Source organism: Pungitius pungitius, chromosome 4, assembly GCF_949316345.1.
Source record: "Pungitius pungitius chromosome 4, fPunPun2.1, whole genome shotgun sequence".
NCBI classification, from domain to species: Eukaryota; Metazoa; Chordata; class Actinopteri; order Perciformes; family Gasterosteidae; genus Pungitius; species Pungitius pungitius.
The window spans coordinates 9,439,045-9,456,720 of record NC_084903.1 but is presented as its reverse complement, the minus strand read 5'-3'; the positions used below and the strand labels follow the sequence as shown (position 1 = coordinate 9,456,720).

The 17,676-nt window shown below is 42.5% G+C and overlaps 1 protein-coding gene across 2 annotated transcripts; it reads left to right on the top strand.

The window, feature by feature from the left end:
• The first annotated feature begins 2,328 nt into the window (after positions 1-2,328).
• tdrd3 (tudor domain containing 3) lies at positions 2,329-15,438 on the top strand. 2 transcript variants are annotated; one of them, XM_037452257.2, is made up of 13 exons: positions 2,329-2,524; positions 3,375-3,459; positions 4,716-4,781; positions 5,426-5,586; positions 6,734-6,875; positions 7,041-7,112; positions 10,496-10,645; positions 11,136-11,288; positions 11,878-12,055; positions 12,578-12,703; positions 13,168-14,120; positions 14,480-14,605; positions 14,766-15,438. In XM_037452257.2, the coding sequence occupies exons 1-13, from the start codon at positions 2,487-2,489 to the stop codon at positions 14,880-14,882; spliced, it is 2,367 nt and encodes a 788-aa protein (XP_037308154.2). In that variant the 5' UTR covers positions 2,329-2,486; the 3' UTR covers positions 14,883-15,438. The 2 variants fall into 2 exon arrangements, with proteins under 2 accessions (XP_037308154.2, XP_037308161.2); XM_037452264.2 differs by having other exon boundaries at positions 14,732-15,438.
• The last annotated feature ends 2,238 nt before the right edge of the window (positions 15,439-17,676 follow it).

Here is a 17,676-nt window from a genome sequence, read left to right as displayed (position 1 = left end):
GTGTTGACCTTCTTCCCACACTTTCTCTGTCATGATGCAGGATTAAATTCACCTTTCGGTCATCAGTCAAAGTCTGGGGTAGAACACAATGGATGCTTTCCTTGTTTTCTAATTTTTATTCAATCAGGTTTTTTTTAACATAAATGCTTCACGCCGTTGGCTTTTAGCTTTGTTTGGGCATTTAAAAGACAGCCTAAAGCTACAGTAAAATCCCAAATAGCCCAGCTTGTCTGATGCAAACAGCTATGAGGTGGTGTCATGCAACAAACAGAAACTTCCCGAAGATCCTGCTCTTAGGCTCTACTCAAACAATGCTATGGTCCACCAAGAATAACAGTTTCAGTTTCTTCTATGTGTTTGGGAATTGTATGAATTTCAGGCGGAATGTAAATAAATAGTTTGCGATAATGAGACGCACATATAACAAATACACAAATCCCCGGCTCATCCATCGCTGATGTTGTGCTTGATATGGCTGGAACTTTCTTTCAGGGAACACTCGTAACCTGATTGTAATGGGATGAAAGCCAAGTAGTACTAACCTTTGACCTACCTTTGTTTTTCTGACAGCTGGGGCACATGTCAATCCGTCTTAAGATCTAAGTCAAATGATAATAAGACACATAAAGACAATCCTAAAAAGTTAACTACATGTGCTTTCATGTTTGATTGGCAGCTTTAAAAAAAGAGCAGGAAATGTACTTAACAAATAGGTCACATATTTCAGCTTACTCTGAGCTAATGTAATTTGCTGCAGTCATATTACCAACATCAACCTTATACAAGTGGAGCAGTGATTCAGTATAATTATGCTTTAACTATTACCGTGTCAATCTGCAAAAATGCAATAGACAGGGACAAATTCTCACATGTAAAGTTTCATACAAATGGAGATTTTAATAAGCATTTTGTGTTTGAGGGGCTGGAAAACGAGTTAGCACATTTTTTATTCCAAAGCAAGACTTGAAGCCTAATGTTAATAATGTGTTTGAATAAAACCGTTAAAATATCAAATGTGACTTTCTTTGAATCCGACCTCCTGAAATCTTGTTATCTTCAAAGACCTTTCTTCTTTGGGTCATTGAAAGGCTGCCGGCATGGCTGCCAGCTCTCTATTCTCGCCAAACACAAGCCTTGTGGCATTGTGTCTTTCTAATACTATCAGAAAATGAGAGGTCCATCCTTCCAAATTGGTCAAAGAATTGCCACAAAGATATACAATCAGAAGAAAATAAGGCAAAATAGTTTAAATTGTATTGTTTCTGTATTGATAATGACATTCATCTCTGCCATTTAAACAGAATGTCCATATTCAGAAAATCCATTTAAGTGAGCTTGAATGTCTTTTTAAATGATGTTCTCTGTTGGCATTCTTATTTTGTCATGAACAAATACAAAAAGGTTTAATTCATTCAAATAGATTGGTTGTTACATTTCTATGTCTCATGTTTTATGCATGCATACAAAGAAATCATGTTGAATGCTGTCTATTTTTTACAGAACACGTATTAATCAATTACTAGGAGAATACCACAGAATGAAAGGCTTTGACTCAATACAGGAAATGTTTTCCTTACAATGAAGCTTGGTACTGGAGTTGGTACTTTTTCTGTGACTTCCTTAAATTTTGTGACACGCTTTAGTGTGCATGTACTGCCATCTTTTGGCAACAATTAGAATGGTATCTATCAATATTAGGTATTTTCCTTTCTTGTGCAGTTTAAACAAAAAGTCCTTTACAAATCGTATACAGCAGTGTAAAATGCATGTTTTAAAACAAATCCTCGATTATGATTTTCAACAATAGTAATTGTATGCTGTTTGACTTGAAAATCCCCTTAGAGGAAAATCTGTAATTGTGTTATTGGGCTTTGGAAACAAAATTGACATCACTGAAATGACCAGATACATTCATCAACATTTTCATCAACACAAAACATTTATCAAAACAGAAATTGCCATGGTACTAGTATAACCTAATTGTTGAATCATCATACGAGGACTTCTGAATTCTGTTAATTTTTATCTATGAAATGGTCCTATAAAAATAATATGGCATGTAAATACATAGGGAAATTAGTTGATTTCTGAAAAGGCCACAAATATTTTAGTTTATGTATCACTGTGATTGTCGTAAGAATGCACACTAAGAACAACATTAGGAAACTTTATGGAGAGTCCACTAATTCACTGAATATCAGTGATAAAATGTTGTGGATGGATGCCAGAATTCCTACCCGTAAAAAATCTAAACCATCTTTAATTATTAGGATAATGGAATAAAACTGCATTTGACCCTCTCGGCACTCCGTAGACGCGTCTCGGCTGGTGACGAGTGTTACGTAGAGCGAGTGGTTCAATACTCACATTAGCTGTATTATCGATAGAAGGAGAACATGCATTGCCAAGAAAGATAGTCGTCATTCAAGCGTGTTCAATTCAGACGTGTCGGTGTCGTTATTTACACATCTACAGTGTGGATAAAAATGACCGATTTGACAGATTCTTTGACCAAAGAGGGCTGGTAGGTACCCTGGCAGCTAACGTCAGCGAGCTAACAAACGTCAACTCACTGACGTGCCAGATTGCTGTAGGCTTACAACACTAATCATTAGCCTTAACGTGTTCCAACATTAGCGTTTCCTTCGTGCACACGACGGCTTTACAACGTGTAGGGACGTTATTCGTTTTCCTGAGGCGAAAATAAGTCCTAACGTTCACTAACTGGAGCGAGCCACATGAATAGCGTCCACCTAGCAACGGCGGCTACAGCTACCACACAGTTAGCACGTCGTTAGCATAACGATAGCGGTTCACGTTACAGTTTGTTAGCCGATGAGCAGCAATGACATCAGTTACTTGCTGGGGGGTCAGAGAGCGCCAAAGGCAGCTAAACCCCAGCACTGTTTTAGGTTTTTGTGTCTGTTTTAGTGTAATTGTCGCTCTCCCTAATGTATTAACTGTATTTTCCGAGCTAACGTTAATATAAATTAATTAAAAAAGCAATGCTTGATACAAATGTGCCTTCCGAATTTAAAGACATGTTAGCGATGTTTCGGAGGTTGTTTTGCTTCTGGTAGATAATGAAATGGTCAGGCCTTAAAACTAATACATAATTATGTCGTTCTTGAGTTTTACCACTGGAACCGATTGCTCTACAATTATGTATATTGCTAAAACTCTTAAGTCGTTTACAGTGCGTATTTACATATGCCTCACGCGTTTCTTTAGATCAAATTACCGTGGGTAGATGATCTCTTGGACGTTCAGAATGTTTAAACATTGGTAGTCGTTCGGCATGTTCTCCTTTTTTACTTTCTACACCTCTGCCAACTTCACCATCTTCCCTCTCCACCTTGTCTGTCGTCTTCCAGGTACCTCAGTGATGAAGGCATTGCAGAACTCAAAGGATCTGCTGAAAAAATAACACACAATGACATTATTCGTATTGCACTTGACGTAAGTTTTTTCCCCTGCAAGCTTTGCATAAGCATTTAGTCTCCTCTGTATTTATGTATGAAGTTGCTGTTCAACGACAGGTTTGAACTATAATCCACTTTGGTAAATGGTTATTACACGTTGTTCATTGGGCTCGGACTGGCCTAAGTAGCTGATCTTCATGCTAAGAAAACACACAATTTTAGTATTGGTGTTATTTTCCTTTCTCCTTAATTTTCAGTATGATAGACTAAAGTAGATTTGTGTGAATGACAGATTGTGGGTAGTGTTAATTGTCCCACTATTGGCAGACCCAGCATCTGTTCTTTCCATCTGCAGTCGCCCGGCTCTAAAGATTATCTTTCACCTTCACATCCAACAGCGTCCTTGTTCCACTTTGATCAGCCACTTGTATTCACTCCTTTGTTTACATCCTAATATGATATAAGAAATGACCACAAGGCCAATCTTTTTGATTTCCATGGCTTTGCGAGATAACAAAATAATGCTAATGATGGTGGTGATGAATATAGAAAATGGCAATATAGAAAACAGACAACACAGTAGACGGTACATAAAGACTGAAGGGTAATAAGAAAACATAATATAAAATGCTTTTGTGTAAGATGTGACACTCCCCTGATCTTCAGTATCAGACAATACCAGAACACATTAGTAGAATTTTCCTCAAAAGCCATGACCTTTAAGATTTGGCTGGGATGGCTGCCAAAAGATCGCAGATTGCGCTTTGATTTACTACTGCATACCTGGTTTAACCGCCATTTAGGAACTTTGGGCTGGAGCTTTTAGGGTATTTAAATCTTTCTACTATTCTAAGATTTATTGGGAAGCAATTGTTGCTAATTCTTTGACATTAAAAGCCAAAATACTGGTTTGTAAAAGAGTTATCTATTAGTTGCGTTAAGAGAGAAATGTAACCTTTATTTAGAGATATGGTCAGCTGCACCAGAACAGGATTGCATACTGAGACACCCTGAATGGTAAACTTGGTCATAATGTTAGTTAAAAAGAAAAGACACTCTTTAACTTGTTTTTCAACAGCTTTGTGTGCTTGAAATTGGTTACATAATGTCCATTTCTGGGACGCAGGGTACAATGTGAAAGGCCCCCTCCCTAATATGCATGCAGAATATTCTCTTTATTAAAAGGTGTAGGTAAATATTTCATTAACTATTGCATTAATTATCGTCGTTATTTGTTGTATATTTTTAATTGTGCAGTATTTATACATTATTTATTTTTTTCTATCCTTTCAGAGCGACCTCAGGCCAATCGGGAGAAAAATCATACCGTCGGATATCAATAGTGGAAGAACTGAGAAGGTGAGGGGCAAATACATTCTTGTATGGCCATTCCAGTTTGTTATTTGTGAAACGTGGGAAATGAGCACAAGTCAGTGCAGGTGCAGTGTTGAGCTAAGGTTTTCATCAGTGCCACTAGATGGCTCCAACACACTGACAAAAAAGGAGCCTCTGCACCTGTGAAACTGCAGATGTGCAACTGTAAAGAAAAGATGTTCCAAATATTGTCAGAGGATTAAAACATGTTTATTTTAATGTGAGCTTAAACCCTGCCCTTCAGAGATTAGAGCTGATTTCTACAATGTTCATGATGTCTAACAGACTGAATAACATTTGACCAGCTATACTTACTCAAAACTATAGACATTTACAGATGGTGTGTGTTACTTAATACCAGAGCTAGAACTCCTTATAGGAGTGGATAGATTCAATGATTTGGAATAAAATTACCACAGAGTTTAGTTAAATCATGAAGCAGTTTGAAAAATGAGTAAACAAGTTGAATGGAATGAGTCATTTTTCATTATGCTTTGAAGATAATTACAAGTAGCCACCAATAAATACTCCAAGTTTTAGCCCCGGTTTTGCTGTTACAATCATCCCCCATATGTTGCTGATTTTCCTTTCATGCCATATGTCTGTTGTTGTCACTCGCTCTTGGCCAGTTGGAAGGTCCATGTGTTCTTCAGGTGCTCAAGGTGAGGAATGTTTCGGCTCCTAAAGACCACGAGGAGTCCCAGGGCGCGCCGCGGATGCTGCGTCTTCAGATGACAGATGGCCATACCACCTGTGTTGGATTGGAGTTTAAACACCTGTCTAAGATCAGGTACCCATATAACAGTACTCCTTTTAGGAAAATTGAAAATATGCAAATACTGCATTTTCATGCGTATCATAATTGCCTTGGAAGTTTGTTTAATACGTATAAGTAATAACATTAGTTGTTTTTGAAAAAAATAGAAATCATAAATTATACATAAAATTTAATTCTGGTAGCAACATAGATGCAAAGCAACGTGTCGTTAAGCCAATTCCACATCTATTTAAAGAAAATGTCAGAATCTTCGCACATCCATCTCCTCCTCGTCAACACTAACACCCCACCTCATCCCTCCATTTCCCGTTATCTGCTACTTCCACGTGGCGGCGGCGGCTATCTAACAATTCCCTGCCTTAATTAAATCTCCATCCCAGCAACGGTGGCCTTGGTGACGGCTGCCATGGTGACAAGCCAGTCTGTACAGGTGGAGTGGTCCAAATGTGGGCCATGACTTCCTGATGGGAAGAGAGGAGGGAACAGAACAAATCCCCTCTTTATGAGCATCTGGCAACGGCGATGCCTAGTTTCGCTTGTGAAAGTGCCCGCCTCGGTGTGCGTGAGGCCATTAGAGTGACAAAGAGGAATGAGATGGATTACAGGGCCCGTTGAGTGTGTGAGGCGAGGGAAATGGAGGGACGACAATTAACCACTGTGGAGCAGCATTGATTACTGTGTGAATACGGTGTGTCCATGTGCTTGTATTTGATTGGATCACAACTAGCCAGAGTCACTGGCTGCTGTCATGAGAACAGCATCCGTCCCTGAGGTTCGGAGTGAAATCCCTAATTGTTGCCTCCGCATCCGGCATCAGTAGCTGGAAATCCCGGTTAAGTCCCTGTGCTTTCCTAATGAGAAAGGCCTTATCAGGCCTGATGAGAGAGGGGATTTTAATTTACCATGAGCATGGGTGAGCAGCTGGGATTATTAATAGTCTCTCCTATCCTCGACACCCATCCCCTGGCGGCACTACTCCGTGTCATCTATAAAGTAGTATGGGTAAAGTCAAAAGAGGGTGAGGCCTGGTATCCTCAGTTCCTGGGTCTGAAACACTTGAATGTGGTTCACATTTAACAGTCGGTCAAACAATTAATATGTTAAGCATCTTTTTAGATAAACTGTTAATATTTATTGTTTTTTTTTGTTTGTTTTTCAGTCTTAACACCCCCCCTGGTACCAAGGTGAAGCTCCTTGGTACGGTGCAGGTTAAAAATGGTCTTTTACTGCTCAATGACTCAAAAATCTCTGTCCTTGGAGGAGAGGTGGATCACATGGTGGAGAAATGGGAACTTCAAAGGGTGAGGGTCGATTTTGTGGCGATGCCTTATCTGCTTTTGCAGAAGAGATATTGAATTCATGTGTTGGAAATCATTTTAAAATCTACATTAAAGGCCTCCTACACTCAGTCTACACAAGATTAAGAATTATTAACAATGATCTCCCTTTCCCCCTAAAACCGGCAGAGTCTGGCCAAACACAGCAGGAGTAACATCGGAGCAGAAGGTGGACCTCCTCCCTTTGTTCCATTTGGCCAGGTGAGTGTCGTATTCATTCCGACAGTTTGCTTTTCAAAATAAAGTTACAAAGTGCTTATCTGAGATGAACATATCAGTATGAAATGCAGGTTTATGGAAGAGATGTCAGCAGTGACTTAATAGAAGGTTCTGTAGAACACTAATAACCACACACAGTCGTATTGGAGGATCCAGACAAAAGGCCCGGCTCCAGGAGTGGACTTTGATGTTCCTCTCCTTGTAAATCTTCTCTCTGATCTTGATTGTGAAAGACTTCATGAATGTTTAAAATGCACCACTGAGTTTGAAGATCTGCTTTGTTGTCTTACACTGACATATTGAAAATTGCGCAATGAAAGCTTTCCCCTTCTAAAAATATATACGTTGTATTAAGTGTTGCCTTTTGTAGCGCATTCAAATGAAATTGGTAGAAAACATTGAGAGGAGATAGGCAGGCCTCCAAATTGCACCCTCAGAAATATACTTGCATTGCATTGTCAGAACCTATTTACACACACTTTTTGATTTGAAAAGAATTGCATGCTCAATTCCCCGGGCGTTCATAAACTATTGAACTGCCTGGAATTCTTCTACATTTTGCGGTTTTGCACATCACCGAATCGTTTCTCATTTTAATATCTACCGAGCCTTAGTCAACGCTCCCTTGGCAAGAATCCCTGCTTCAGCGCGGGGTACATCCGGATCAGCTTGACACTTGGATTGTGGGATTTTCAACCCACTCTTCTCTCCAGATTTGCTGAAGCTTTGGGAAGTTATATGAGGAGCATTTGGGAATTATCATTTAGCCTTCTCTAGATTTTCAGAGTAAATTCATTTCCAATGCTGTGTCACTCCAGGGCTTAGCGTTGATTGGTTGTAAGGTTTATAAGTAATATCCTCTCAAGCTAATTGGCACTCTCTTCTATTACGTGGTTGAATCTTCTTTTGCTTTTTGTTTCACGTGGGATTCTGTTTGATATGTTAAATTAAATCTACATCTCAAACAATGTAATTATTCCTCTCATACTCCGAGTCCATCACATTTCTTTATCGGCAAAGTGTTAAGTGCACTTCAGAAGATTGAAAGAAAGGATAATGCGTGTTTTAGTCATCATGTTTACATCAGCCACCACTTAGGCATGCAGATAGGTTGGGTTTCATCTGTCCCGCCTCTCCACAATCCATTTGCCCTGTGCCAGTGCCCTCGTTAGCTTATCTGCAGAGCACACAGACATTCATTTTTGGGGACCGTTTTTTATTGAATACAAAGAAAAAAACGGCAAGGTCTGTGTGTCCCTCACAATAACGGGATAATGGTGTGCAAATAGATATTTCTGTTGAATTTTTCAAAGCTTTTATGACCACAAATAAAATCGCAGTCCTCCTCAGCGAATCGGAGAAGGGGCAGGAAATATCAGTGGTGGAAGCTCTGGAAGCCCGGGTATATATATTCCATCTGCACAGCGAGGCACTGCCAGGAGTAATTAGGATAATGAGCCCTATATTAATCGCGCAAGCGCGACGGCTTATGCCAGGTGCTCAGACTGCGCTGACGTCTCCGAACGCACCTGCTGTCTCGGTTCGTGTAGGTGCTGCAGTTCAATGTGGAACTTTTTAACAGGTGCGGCAATCACAGTGAGGCGTGACGACGACAGCTCCACAAACAAATCTCAGAAAGCGTGCAGAGCGGCACGACGCGAGCACACGGCGCCACCGATCTGCAGCCGGCGGTCAATTACAACAACGGCAGACGCCACTGATGAAACACTAACCACTGGATTCTTTTTAAAGTTTGAACGCTGGAGTGTGCGTGCGTGCGTGCGTGTGTGCGTGCGTGTGTGTGTGCGCTGGTGCAATTTGCACGTGATTTAATGAAGTTGAACATTGGGGATGGTCGTGTGTGATGGCAATTCTCAGAGCGGAGGCAGCAGATTTATCAACATATCTGTCCTGCCTTCAGGTGGCTGCTGGGTTTCACCGCCGGTCAATCGGTCGCTCTGCTTTATTCACGTTGAGAATTCATCTACTGCCTGGGGAGTGTTGAACAATATTGGGTTATTTTCATTTCGAACGTTATTCAGTTTTTGCGACAAGTATTTAGTTTGTTCTTTTTACAAAACCATCCGATTTGGCAGCAGATTGATGTTTCTCCAGAAACAGATGTGGTTATGAGATGTCTCATTCACCCAACGTCCTCCCTTTGCCTTGCGATAAGTCTCCTCTGTAACGATGGCGCCAAGCACTTACCGTGCAGGGGACGCAAATGTGACAAAACGAACCTGCCGAGCAAAGGTCCACAGCTCCAATCCGATGTTCACTTCCCTCACCTCCTTACTTCCTCTTCATCAATTTTCAGAAAGCTTCACTTGATATGACGTCGGCAAAACAATTCAGGCACAAGCTTCCAAAAATAAACCGGGAGTTGTAAGGCAGATTTAGGATTTGGGTTGCTATTGGATGCTTTGAAAACATCTTTAAAAGTTGAAACCTTTTCTCTTTAGGCAGAATCACACTGGTGAAGGAACTTCCTGAGATCTGGATAGATAGAAGTTCCAAATACCGGTCTCATTAGCAGGAATCGGTCTGGCAAACCAATAGAATATTACGTTAAATCATAGAATTATATACACAAGTTCCTCAACATACACGATCGCTCGCTTAACAACAGTCAACCTCAACTTCTGCCCAGACAAAGCCGCCGATGGGGTTTGCTGTATTTCCTCGAGTCCCGTTTAACTCGGCAGCCCCTGCGTCCACTGCAGGGATTGATTGGGGGATCTTGGAGACGCAACAGTTGTTCGTGCCCTCTAACCTGCAAGCAGGATCAAGGCAGCGGAAGAAGCTCTCTTTCTTGTTGAGCTGCTTAGGCCGGGAGTGAGGACCGGGGGAAGCAGCGAGAACGCGTGTCTCACCAACGAGAGGTGGTCCATAAAGCGCCGGATTGAGGAGGCCTTACAGCTAAAAGCCACAGAGCCTGAATCCTTAATCCTATTGTTCGATGAAGGCAAACCGGAAAAGAATATCTACTGGAGATACCGCTTTCTTAACCTCTCACCAACCAAAGTCGCTTCGGAAAGGCGTTGGGTTGAAGAGGGCCCAAATCCTAAATCCTATCATTTGACGGAGCCACAGCGGAAAGAGGGTTTACTGGAGACACTCTGGTGTCAGCCTCTCGCCGACAAGAGGCCGTCCGGAAAGAAAAGGGAAGAGAAACGTCCTCCTGTGGGGTCAGATCTCAGGGCTGTTTTACCAAGAGAGCAAAATGGCCCCTAAGTGTGAGGGCCAACGTCCTGCAGCCGCCCTGCAGTCCAAAAGTCAGCCTTGGTTTTCTGGTTTTGTGCTTCGGTGGGAACACAACAGCGCATCACGGGGACTGTACTCACACACTTAATGCTTCTCTGTAGAAGTGTGCGAGGACGGATGAAGCAGACAGCAGGGATCTCGACCAGAGGAAGACCCTCCAGTCTCAGACGGTAGCCAGGAGTCCTGACGAGAATGATGAGTTTGAGAAGCAGCGGACGGCAGCTATCGCCGAGGTGGCCAAGACCAAAGAGGTACGCAAACCCGTAGCGTGGCTCTTTAACTACGTAACGTCAAGGGGCCTCGGTATTACACAGGGCTCCAGCAATATTTTAGAACTCGCATTTGTGCGTTTTGCATCACATATGACTGTCTATTGATATCCTCTATCAATCTAATATGCTCTGCTTTTAGTTGTGAAAGGCAAAACAAATTGTGATAATATCAGGAGTCAAGGTCCTGTAGCCCACCAGGACCAGCCCTGGTGCCACTATAACTAATTGCTGTTTCTCTTATTGATCGTAGTTTTTGCACATCGGCGTCGGCGTCGGATTTGGTCCCCATTAAATAAATACATGCCCCATATCGGCGTTCATCTTAACCTTGATTGCCTTTGGCATTCGACACACTTACAATTAAGAATCCTGATTACTTTGTCAACTACAAAGTTTAGTTTCTTACGTTGGCTTTCCCTCAGCCCTGCAGCTGCATCGATCGTCTTGCTCTTTCTTTTCTACCTGTTAGGCTCCGAGGACCTTTGGCGGTGGAGGAAACGCAGGCACTAATTTATCCAGTGCGGCTTCCTCCTTTCGGAGCCGAGACTCGTACCAGCAGAGGAGGCGGGAAGATCGGGTCGAAAGACCTGAGAGCAGACAAGATGGGAACTACAGAGAGCTGGTGAGGAGACAGACTGGCTCCAAACTTTTAAAACAGTTCTGTTTTGAGTCGGTAACAGAAGCCAGTTATGTGTAAATGGTGATTCTTCCCATTACGTTAATAAGGCCTCCTTTAACTGAAACAAAGCAATTGAAGGTAGGAACGTCCTGCACTCCTCTTGTATTTTTTCCATCTTCATACCATGGCTCATAGACTGGGTGAGGCATTGATTATGCTTTTGTAGAAAGTGAATTGGAGGCTTGGCCCGGGTTAGTGTCCTTTTGTCTGTGTGTTGGGACCTGCCAGTTTCTAGGCATAACTCAGCCAGCAATTGGGCTGAACACATAAATAGGATGGAAGGAGATATTACATCATTTTGCTTGGTGATGTGTTAATGATGGTTTGATACTAGGATCTTTGGCACTAATCCAAAGTAAACCAATGAGATATCCCTGACCGGCTCTTTCCTTGCCTGGGAACCTCATTTCAATATTAAACAACTAGCATTATCCGTCCAGCGTATATTTTTGTCATCTCCCTGTACATTTGCTCTCTATACAAGGTTTTTTTTCTTTTTCTATCTGTTTTAATGTTCTTCACCCCTGTTCAGGTGGATGAGCGTGCTCTGAGAGACATCATGGAGATGGGCTTTAACAGGGAGGCTGCTCGGCTGGCTCTAATGGACAATAATAACAACCTGGAAGTGGCACTAAACAGCCTCTTGACTGGATCTTCTGGTTGCAGACCTGGCCCTGAGGAAGCGGAATCTGTCCCGCCCCCGCCCCGAGGTATACAACACTCATATAGCCTGAAACTGTTTTGTTTCTACAGAAAGTCAGTGAGTGGGTCCTTTTAAATGCAGTGGAAATCCCCTACAGCCTAGTTAAAGGTGCACAATGCAGACAGTTTAGCTTGTTTTAGTCCATTTCCCACACATTTGCCAGAGACGATTCTCCCAAGAATTACTGTTAAGGTTAAAGAGGGATGTGCTACTCTACCTGAGATTACTTCTTTAAAAAATGTTTTCCCTCCACACTACTATTTTTGTGGTCAAACAACTGTGAGCTTGGACTATTTTTATGTTTGATGCTTACGTCGGTCCTATGAGTCTGCTGCAAATGATCATTTCCAAAACCGTGTCCATCTTCAATGGTGTCTGCTGTTGTTTTGTTCCGGGCTGAAAACACAGATCCACATGCAAACAAAGGGGCACATGAACTTTAGAGGTGGATGCTCATGGCTGCAATGTCCCGAACGATTGATCCGTTCTTAATTGAGTTGAGATAATCTTGTGTTTGTGTTCTTCTCAGCCAGAGGAAGGGGAAGGGGCAGGTCCAGAAATGAAGATGAGGAGGAGGGAGCAGGTGGGAGGCCGTCTGGACCGAGCACTCTTTTTGACTTTCTTGAATCCAAGATGGGAGTTTTCTCCATTGATGGTGGGTGAAGTTGTCTGGATTTATTTCAAACTACTTGATGATTTTAAATACTGTTAATGTTGTTATACTTTTCAAGCCAACCCTTATTAACAACATATTAATCAATAATATTACTGCCTCAAGCATAGAGTCCTGATTGTATTCATGCAGACGTCGAGCTGTGGTGAGCTGGGGGGAATTAGATCTCAGGTCATTCTGGGCTGTGAAAGAAACTGGGCATTATCAAATATTTGTTGTTTTGGGTGTTTTTGGTGTTTGGCCACAGACGACATGGTTTGGGAATTCCATTAGGAATATTTTTGTCATTTATTTAATTCTACTGACTTCTTGTTTTTGTTAATCTTCATGGAATAACACACTGGAATGTGGCCTTGCCAATGTTCCTTGTATTACTTACATGATTTTGCTTATGATTTTGCTGTAGTTTTTGATTACGCTTCTCTTTGGTTGGTTGGTTTTCACAGAGCAAAAGAGTCATGGACCCCAAAGACAACACGAGAGTAAAGCGAATTTCTCCGACTATTACTCCAAAGACCCATCTCAGACCAAGTTCTCCTCGCATAACGACCATAGGCCGCAGCGAAATGACAGAGCGCCTCGCTTCCACAGGGACTTGGATTTTCCCAAACCCGGCAAAGAGCCGCTCACTGACTTTTCTACCTCCCAAACATCGGCTCAAACCCAACAGTGGAAGGGCCAGGAGAGATGGTCACGAGGACCATCGGACAGGTCGCAGAATGACAGGAGAGAGACGAGGGATGAGCCCGTTTTTCCTTCCTCCTTCTCGTCTCATTTGACGCATTCTAAAGAGCCTCCGCAACTGATGGAGTTCAGCGCATCTCACCACCAACGCTCCAGAAACGGCGACGCAGGGGGAAGGAACACGACGTGGCCGTCCAACCGGAGAGGGGTCAGGGACACCGTACCCACATCTAAAGGGACTGACGATGCAGTCAGCGAGCCCGAGGGCCGAGGGAGCAGTAAGCGCACGGACAGAAGTGACGAGCCCAACAGCGGCAGCAGGAGGAAGGGGAAGAGCGACCGGTCAAACTCTGACCAACTCGACCGCCAGAGGGACGGTGGGCCGCCGACCTTTAACCCGCGGGGAGGAAGGTCGGTCACGCCCCAGGAGGTGGGGCTCTCGCGGGATTTTCGAATTGCGACAGGGGATCCCTCTCATTTCCAAAACGGAGATGCGGAACAGAAAAGGACGGGGCCCATCAAGCCCACGAGCTCACAGGGTGTCCCTCAAAGAGAGCCGCCCCCCAAGAAAGGCCCCTCCACCAACCCGCCACCCAAAAGGAGGCCGGGTCAGGGCAAAGGTCAAGGACCTCGAGGACCAGAGAAAAGTCACTCCGTGGAACTGGCTTGGAGACGTGGAGACCAGTGCCTGGCACTGTACTGGGAAGATGGCAAGGTATGTAATTCCAGGATTGTTTATCAACTTAGAGAATAGACAGCAACATTAAAGCTACACACAAATGAGACCAGAATGTGTTGTTAACTGCCTGCTGTAACTACTACTATCTGTCCTCATCTGACCTCATGATTAGTTATCACGTCAACATTTATTTTTTTAAATTAGTGCAGCTGTGACTCATTTTCTCTCATTCACTTTGTTTTGTTTAGCTGTCGAACATAACTGCCACTGTCTTGTTTTCATGTGTGGAAATGTTTGTATTACATTTTTGTCTTTCTCTCTCTCTCTCTGTGTGTGTGTGTGTGTGTGTGTGTGTGTGTGTGTGTGTGTGTGTATTTGCGTGTGCACTGGTGAAGTTCTACCATGCCAGAATAGATGCCGTGCACCAGTCAGGCTCCACAGCTGTGGTTGTTTTCCGTGATTACGGAAACTGTGAAGAGGTGCTGCTGCACAACATCAAACCCGTTTCTGCTGATGTTTTGGTAAGGAGAGAGACCAGCTATTAATAATAGAATTGAGCATTCATCACTAATTGGATTCAACTAATTAAACTGTATACAAGTGGGTTGAGAGAAGAGGAAATGACATCTTGATCTGATTACCCACAGTAACATCAAAACCATATCAAATGTCCAATGGCAGGAGGAAGATGATGGTTACTACGACAGTGCATTAGAGTTTCGCCCTGGGGGAGATGGACAGCCTAGAAGTACCCGACCCACACAGCAGTATTACCAGCCACCTAGGGCACGAGATTGATGTGTCTGCGTTTACACTGGCAGGTAAATAAAAAGGAATTTTTTTTTTTGTTTTCAATTTAGAAATGGACCTATTTTTATATGGCAGCTTTTTATTCACATTACTCTTTATTGTAGTGGGAGTCTTGAATTGTATAATAAAAGAGGAAAATTCATGCTCTCATTTTTATGTAAAAAATGATTCTATATCATTGTATAACTTTAACTTTGGTTGGTTCTGCTGGTACAACTATTTCTCAAGGTCTGCTGCAGGTGTGATCCAAAAGGCAAACGTGGTTCATTTTTGTATTTTCATGTTTTTTTGGGGAGGGTTTTCACCTGTGTGACATGTCCCACATCTTTCCATCTGCCACAATCCTGAATGCTTCCTAAATTTGTAATTGTCCACATAGCCGGGACATACAGAACTTTTCAAAGGGCTTGGACATAATGTATAGATAAAATAAAAAAAATGACATGAGCACCTGTTGATTTTGTTAATGACAACTCTACTGTACATGTTGCTAAGCTTTGTTAAATGAATGCATTAAAATAAAACATGATAATGGTGTGTAGCAGATTCACTGTTTGAATGGGTTTTCTTTTTCTTTTTTATACGCTGGGATTTATCCAAAGAAACATCTCAGGGGTCCTTTGTTCTTTTAATTTTGTTTTCTCAAGACAAGTTTAGTTTGTAAGTTTTGATTGTTTGTTGGCTGTACATGAAACTATTCATTAGAGTAGTTTACCTCTTGAATGTCTCTCGTAGACGTGTGTAGTATTTAGTCAATCGCAAACATCCAAGCTCATTTGTTTTGTCCCGTGAAGCAAATCCAAAGGTAAGACAATCTCTTCCCCCTGTAATAGAGACGGTTACACTGCAGAGATATCAATTTGCACAATACAAAAGGGACTGGACCCAGCTCCTCCAGCATTGCACACACACCACTGAGCTGGCTGTTTATGGACTTGTGCTTCAAGAGAGACTAGTTTTACACATCAAGAAATGATCTCCATTCGGGCTCCAATTTCACTCACACCAGCAGTGGGAGGCCACTGGACAATGCGTGCGGGTTCATCAGGGAGGTCGCCGCGCTATTCTCTATCATTAGTCCATAGGATTTGCTTTATTTTCCAAATGAGGTGCCAAACGAGCATAGATAAATAATTAAGGGGCGGTAATATGGAAACCTATCTGTTGGGGAGGAAGTGAAAGAGAAGCTCTTGAAAGAGCTCCTGGGGAAGGACTACGACACACGGGCCAGATAATCTTTAAGGATTGGATTTTTAATCAGATAAACAGGGATCTTTTTGCTAGAGGAGTTAAGCCCCTTTCATATCAAATATTTTTCTCTTAGCCCGGTGAAATGTCTGAATAAACATTACGCAGAACCTCTGTGAACCCTGAAGTCATTGGACTCTAAATGTTCGGTTATTATGTGTGCAAATCTTGAATCTGGATTGTCAGATTACTTTATTTTGTTATTACTTGAGTGTAAATTGATTTTAAAATAGCACATCCTCATGTGATGTGGTATATCTGTTAAAATATTATTTAATCATGTTTTCATGTTTATGTAACTGCATAACCAACGCAATCTTGTTAATGCTGTGAATCAAAAAGCTTCAGACACTGCATGCATATTCTGTTACTTCTCCTCTTTGGTTATGATCTCAATTATCCAGTAAACGTTAATAATCTAGATTTGATTATAAATAAAAGGATTTTTCAGTGGGAACACAATGTCTTGGGACAGAAACTTTTTCAACTTGACAGATTTGAACCACAGTCAGTTTTGGATGAATAGTATTTTGATTTCACATTTAAAAAGTGGTCCGCTGTGTCCCCTCACAGGAAATGTCCTGCATTGCTCTTCCATCAGTCCAAAGTAATCGGATGACCGTAGAGATGCTGATATAAGCGTGGGCCATCTTCCCGCTTGGTTACAAGGGTATTTACTCCAGCTAGCTCATTTGTAGCTACATCCATTTTCTTCACCTTGATATTCCAGACTTTCCAGTTGTGCTGTGTGCACGTTGGGGCAGATGAAAACACTGCATAAGCGTAAAATGCAAAGGGAAGTCATAAGGAGTCATCCTCTCGGGAGCACAAACGTCTGCAGAAAATGTCTTTGTGATCCATCCATTAGTTGGACCACAGGGGTGCACCAACTGACTGACATCCCTAGAGTCCTCCAGGCCCCTCTCTCTACTGCAATCTGATCACCTCCAGCAGCAGGAGGAATGCTTTTCTCCCCCCGAGAGGGAGCAACCCTGTTTCCCACATTAACACCGCCTTTGCTCTACCCCTTCATTTCCCACCTGCTCGCCTCTCACGTCCCCATTCACAGCTGTCGCCCATTATCATCCTGCCTACCTGACCCCTCACCCTTCATCTCTCCACCATGGTACCTTTGTGGCAGAGACATCTGAACCCTTTGGTCCAAATGAACGTGTCCTTTCTTACATCATTTCTACACGGGCCTCAGCTAGATGCTAGATGGGAAGGTGAAACCTGAAATGAGGCTGGGAGAAACACGACTGGCCCTGAGAGAGCAAATTTCCTTGCCAGCACACTTAGTGCCTGCTGAGAAATACACAGGGGGGGGGGGGGCGTCAGGAATGAACTGCAGTGGGCAACAGCTCCACGAGGAAGGCCTTTTTTCATGGAGTGGATCAACTCCACCATCACACAGTCATTTAAGAAGGTTTCATGACAGGTTCATTCAAAGAATCTGTATTCTGTCTTTTAGTTTTAGTTTCCTGTAGGACATTTTGCACCACATACAGACTCACAAGGTGAAAAGCAACCAGCT

Excerpts from the sequence above, each read along its gene's own strand:
- tdrd3 (XM_037452257.2), top strand. The coding sequence starts at position 2,487 with ATGACCGATTTGACAGATTCTTTGACCAAAGAGGGCTG. Across the intron at positions 10,646-11,135 it reads AGGTGGCCAAGACCAAAGAG|GCTCCGAGGACCTTTGGCGG; the intron begins GTACGCAAACCC and ends TCTACCTGTTAG. Across the intron at positions 12,704-13,167 it reads GGGAGTTTTCTCCATTGATG|AGCAAAAGAGTCATGGACCC; the intron begins GTGGGTGAAGTT and ends TGGTTTTCACAG.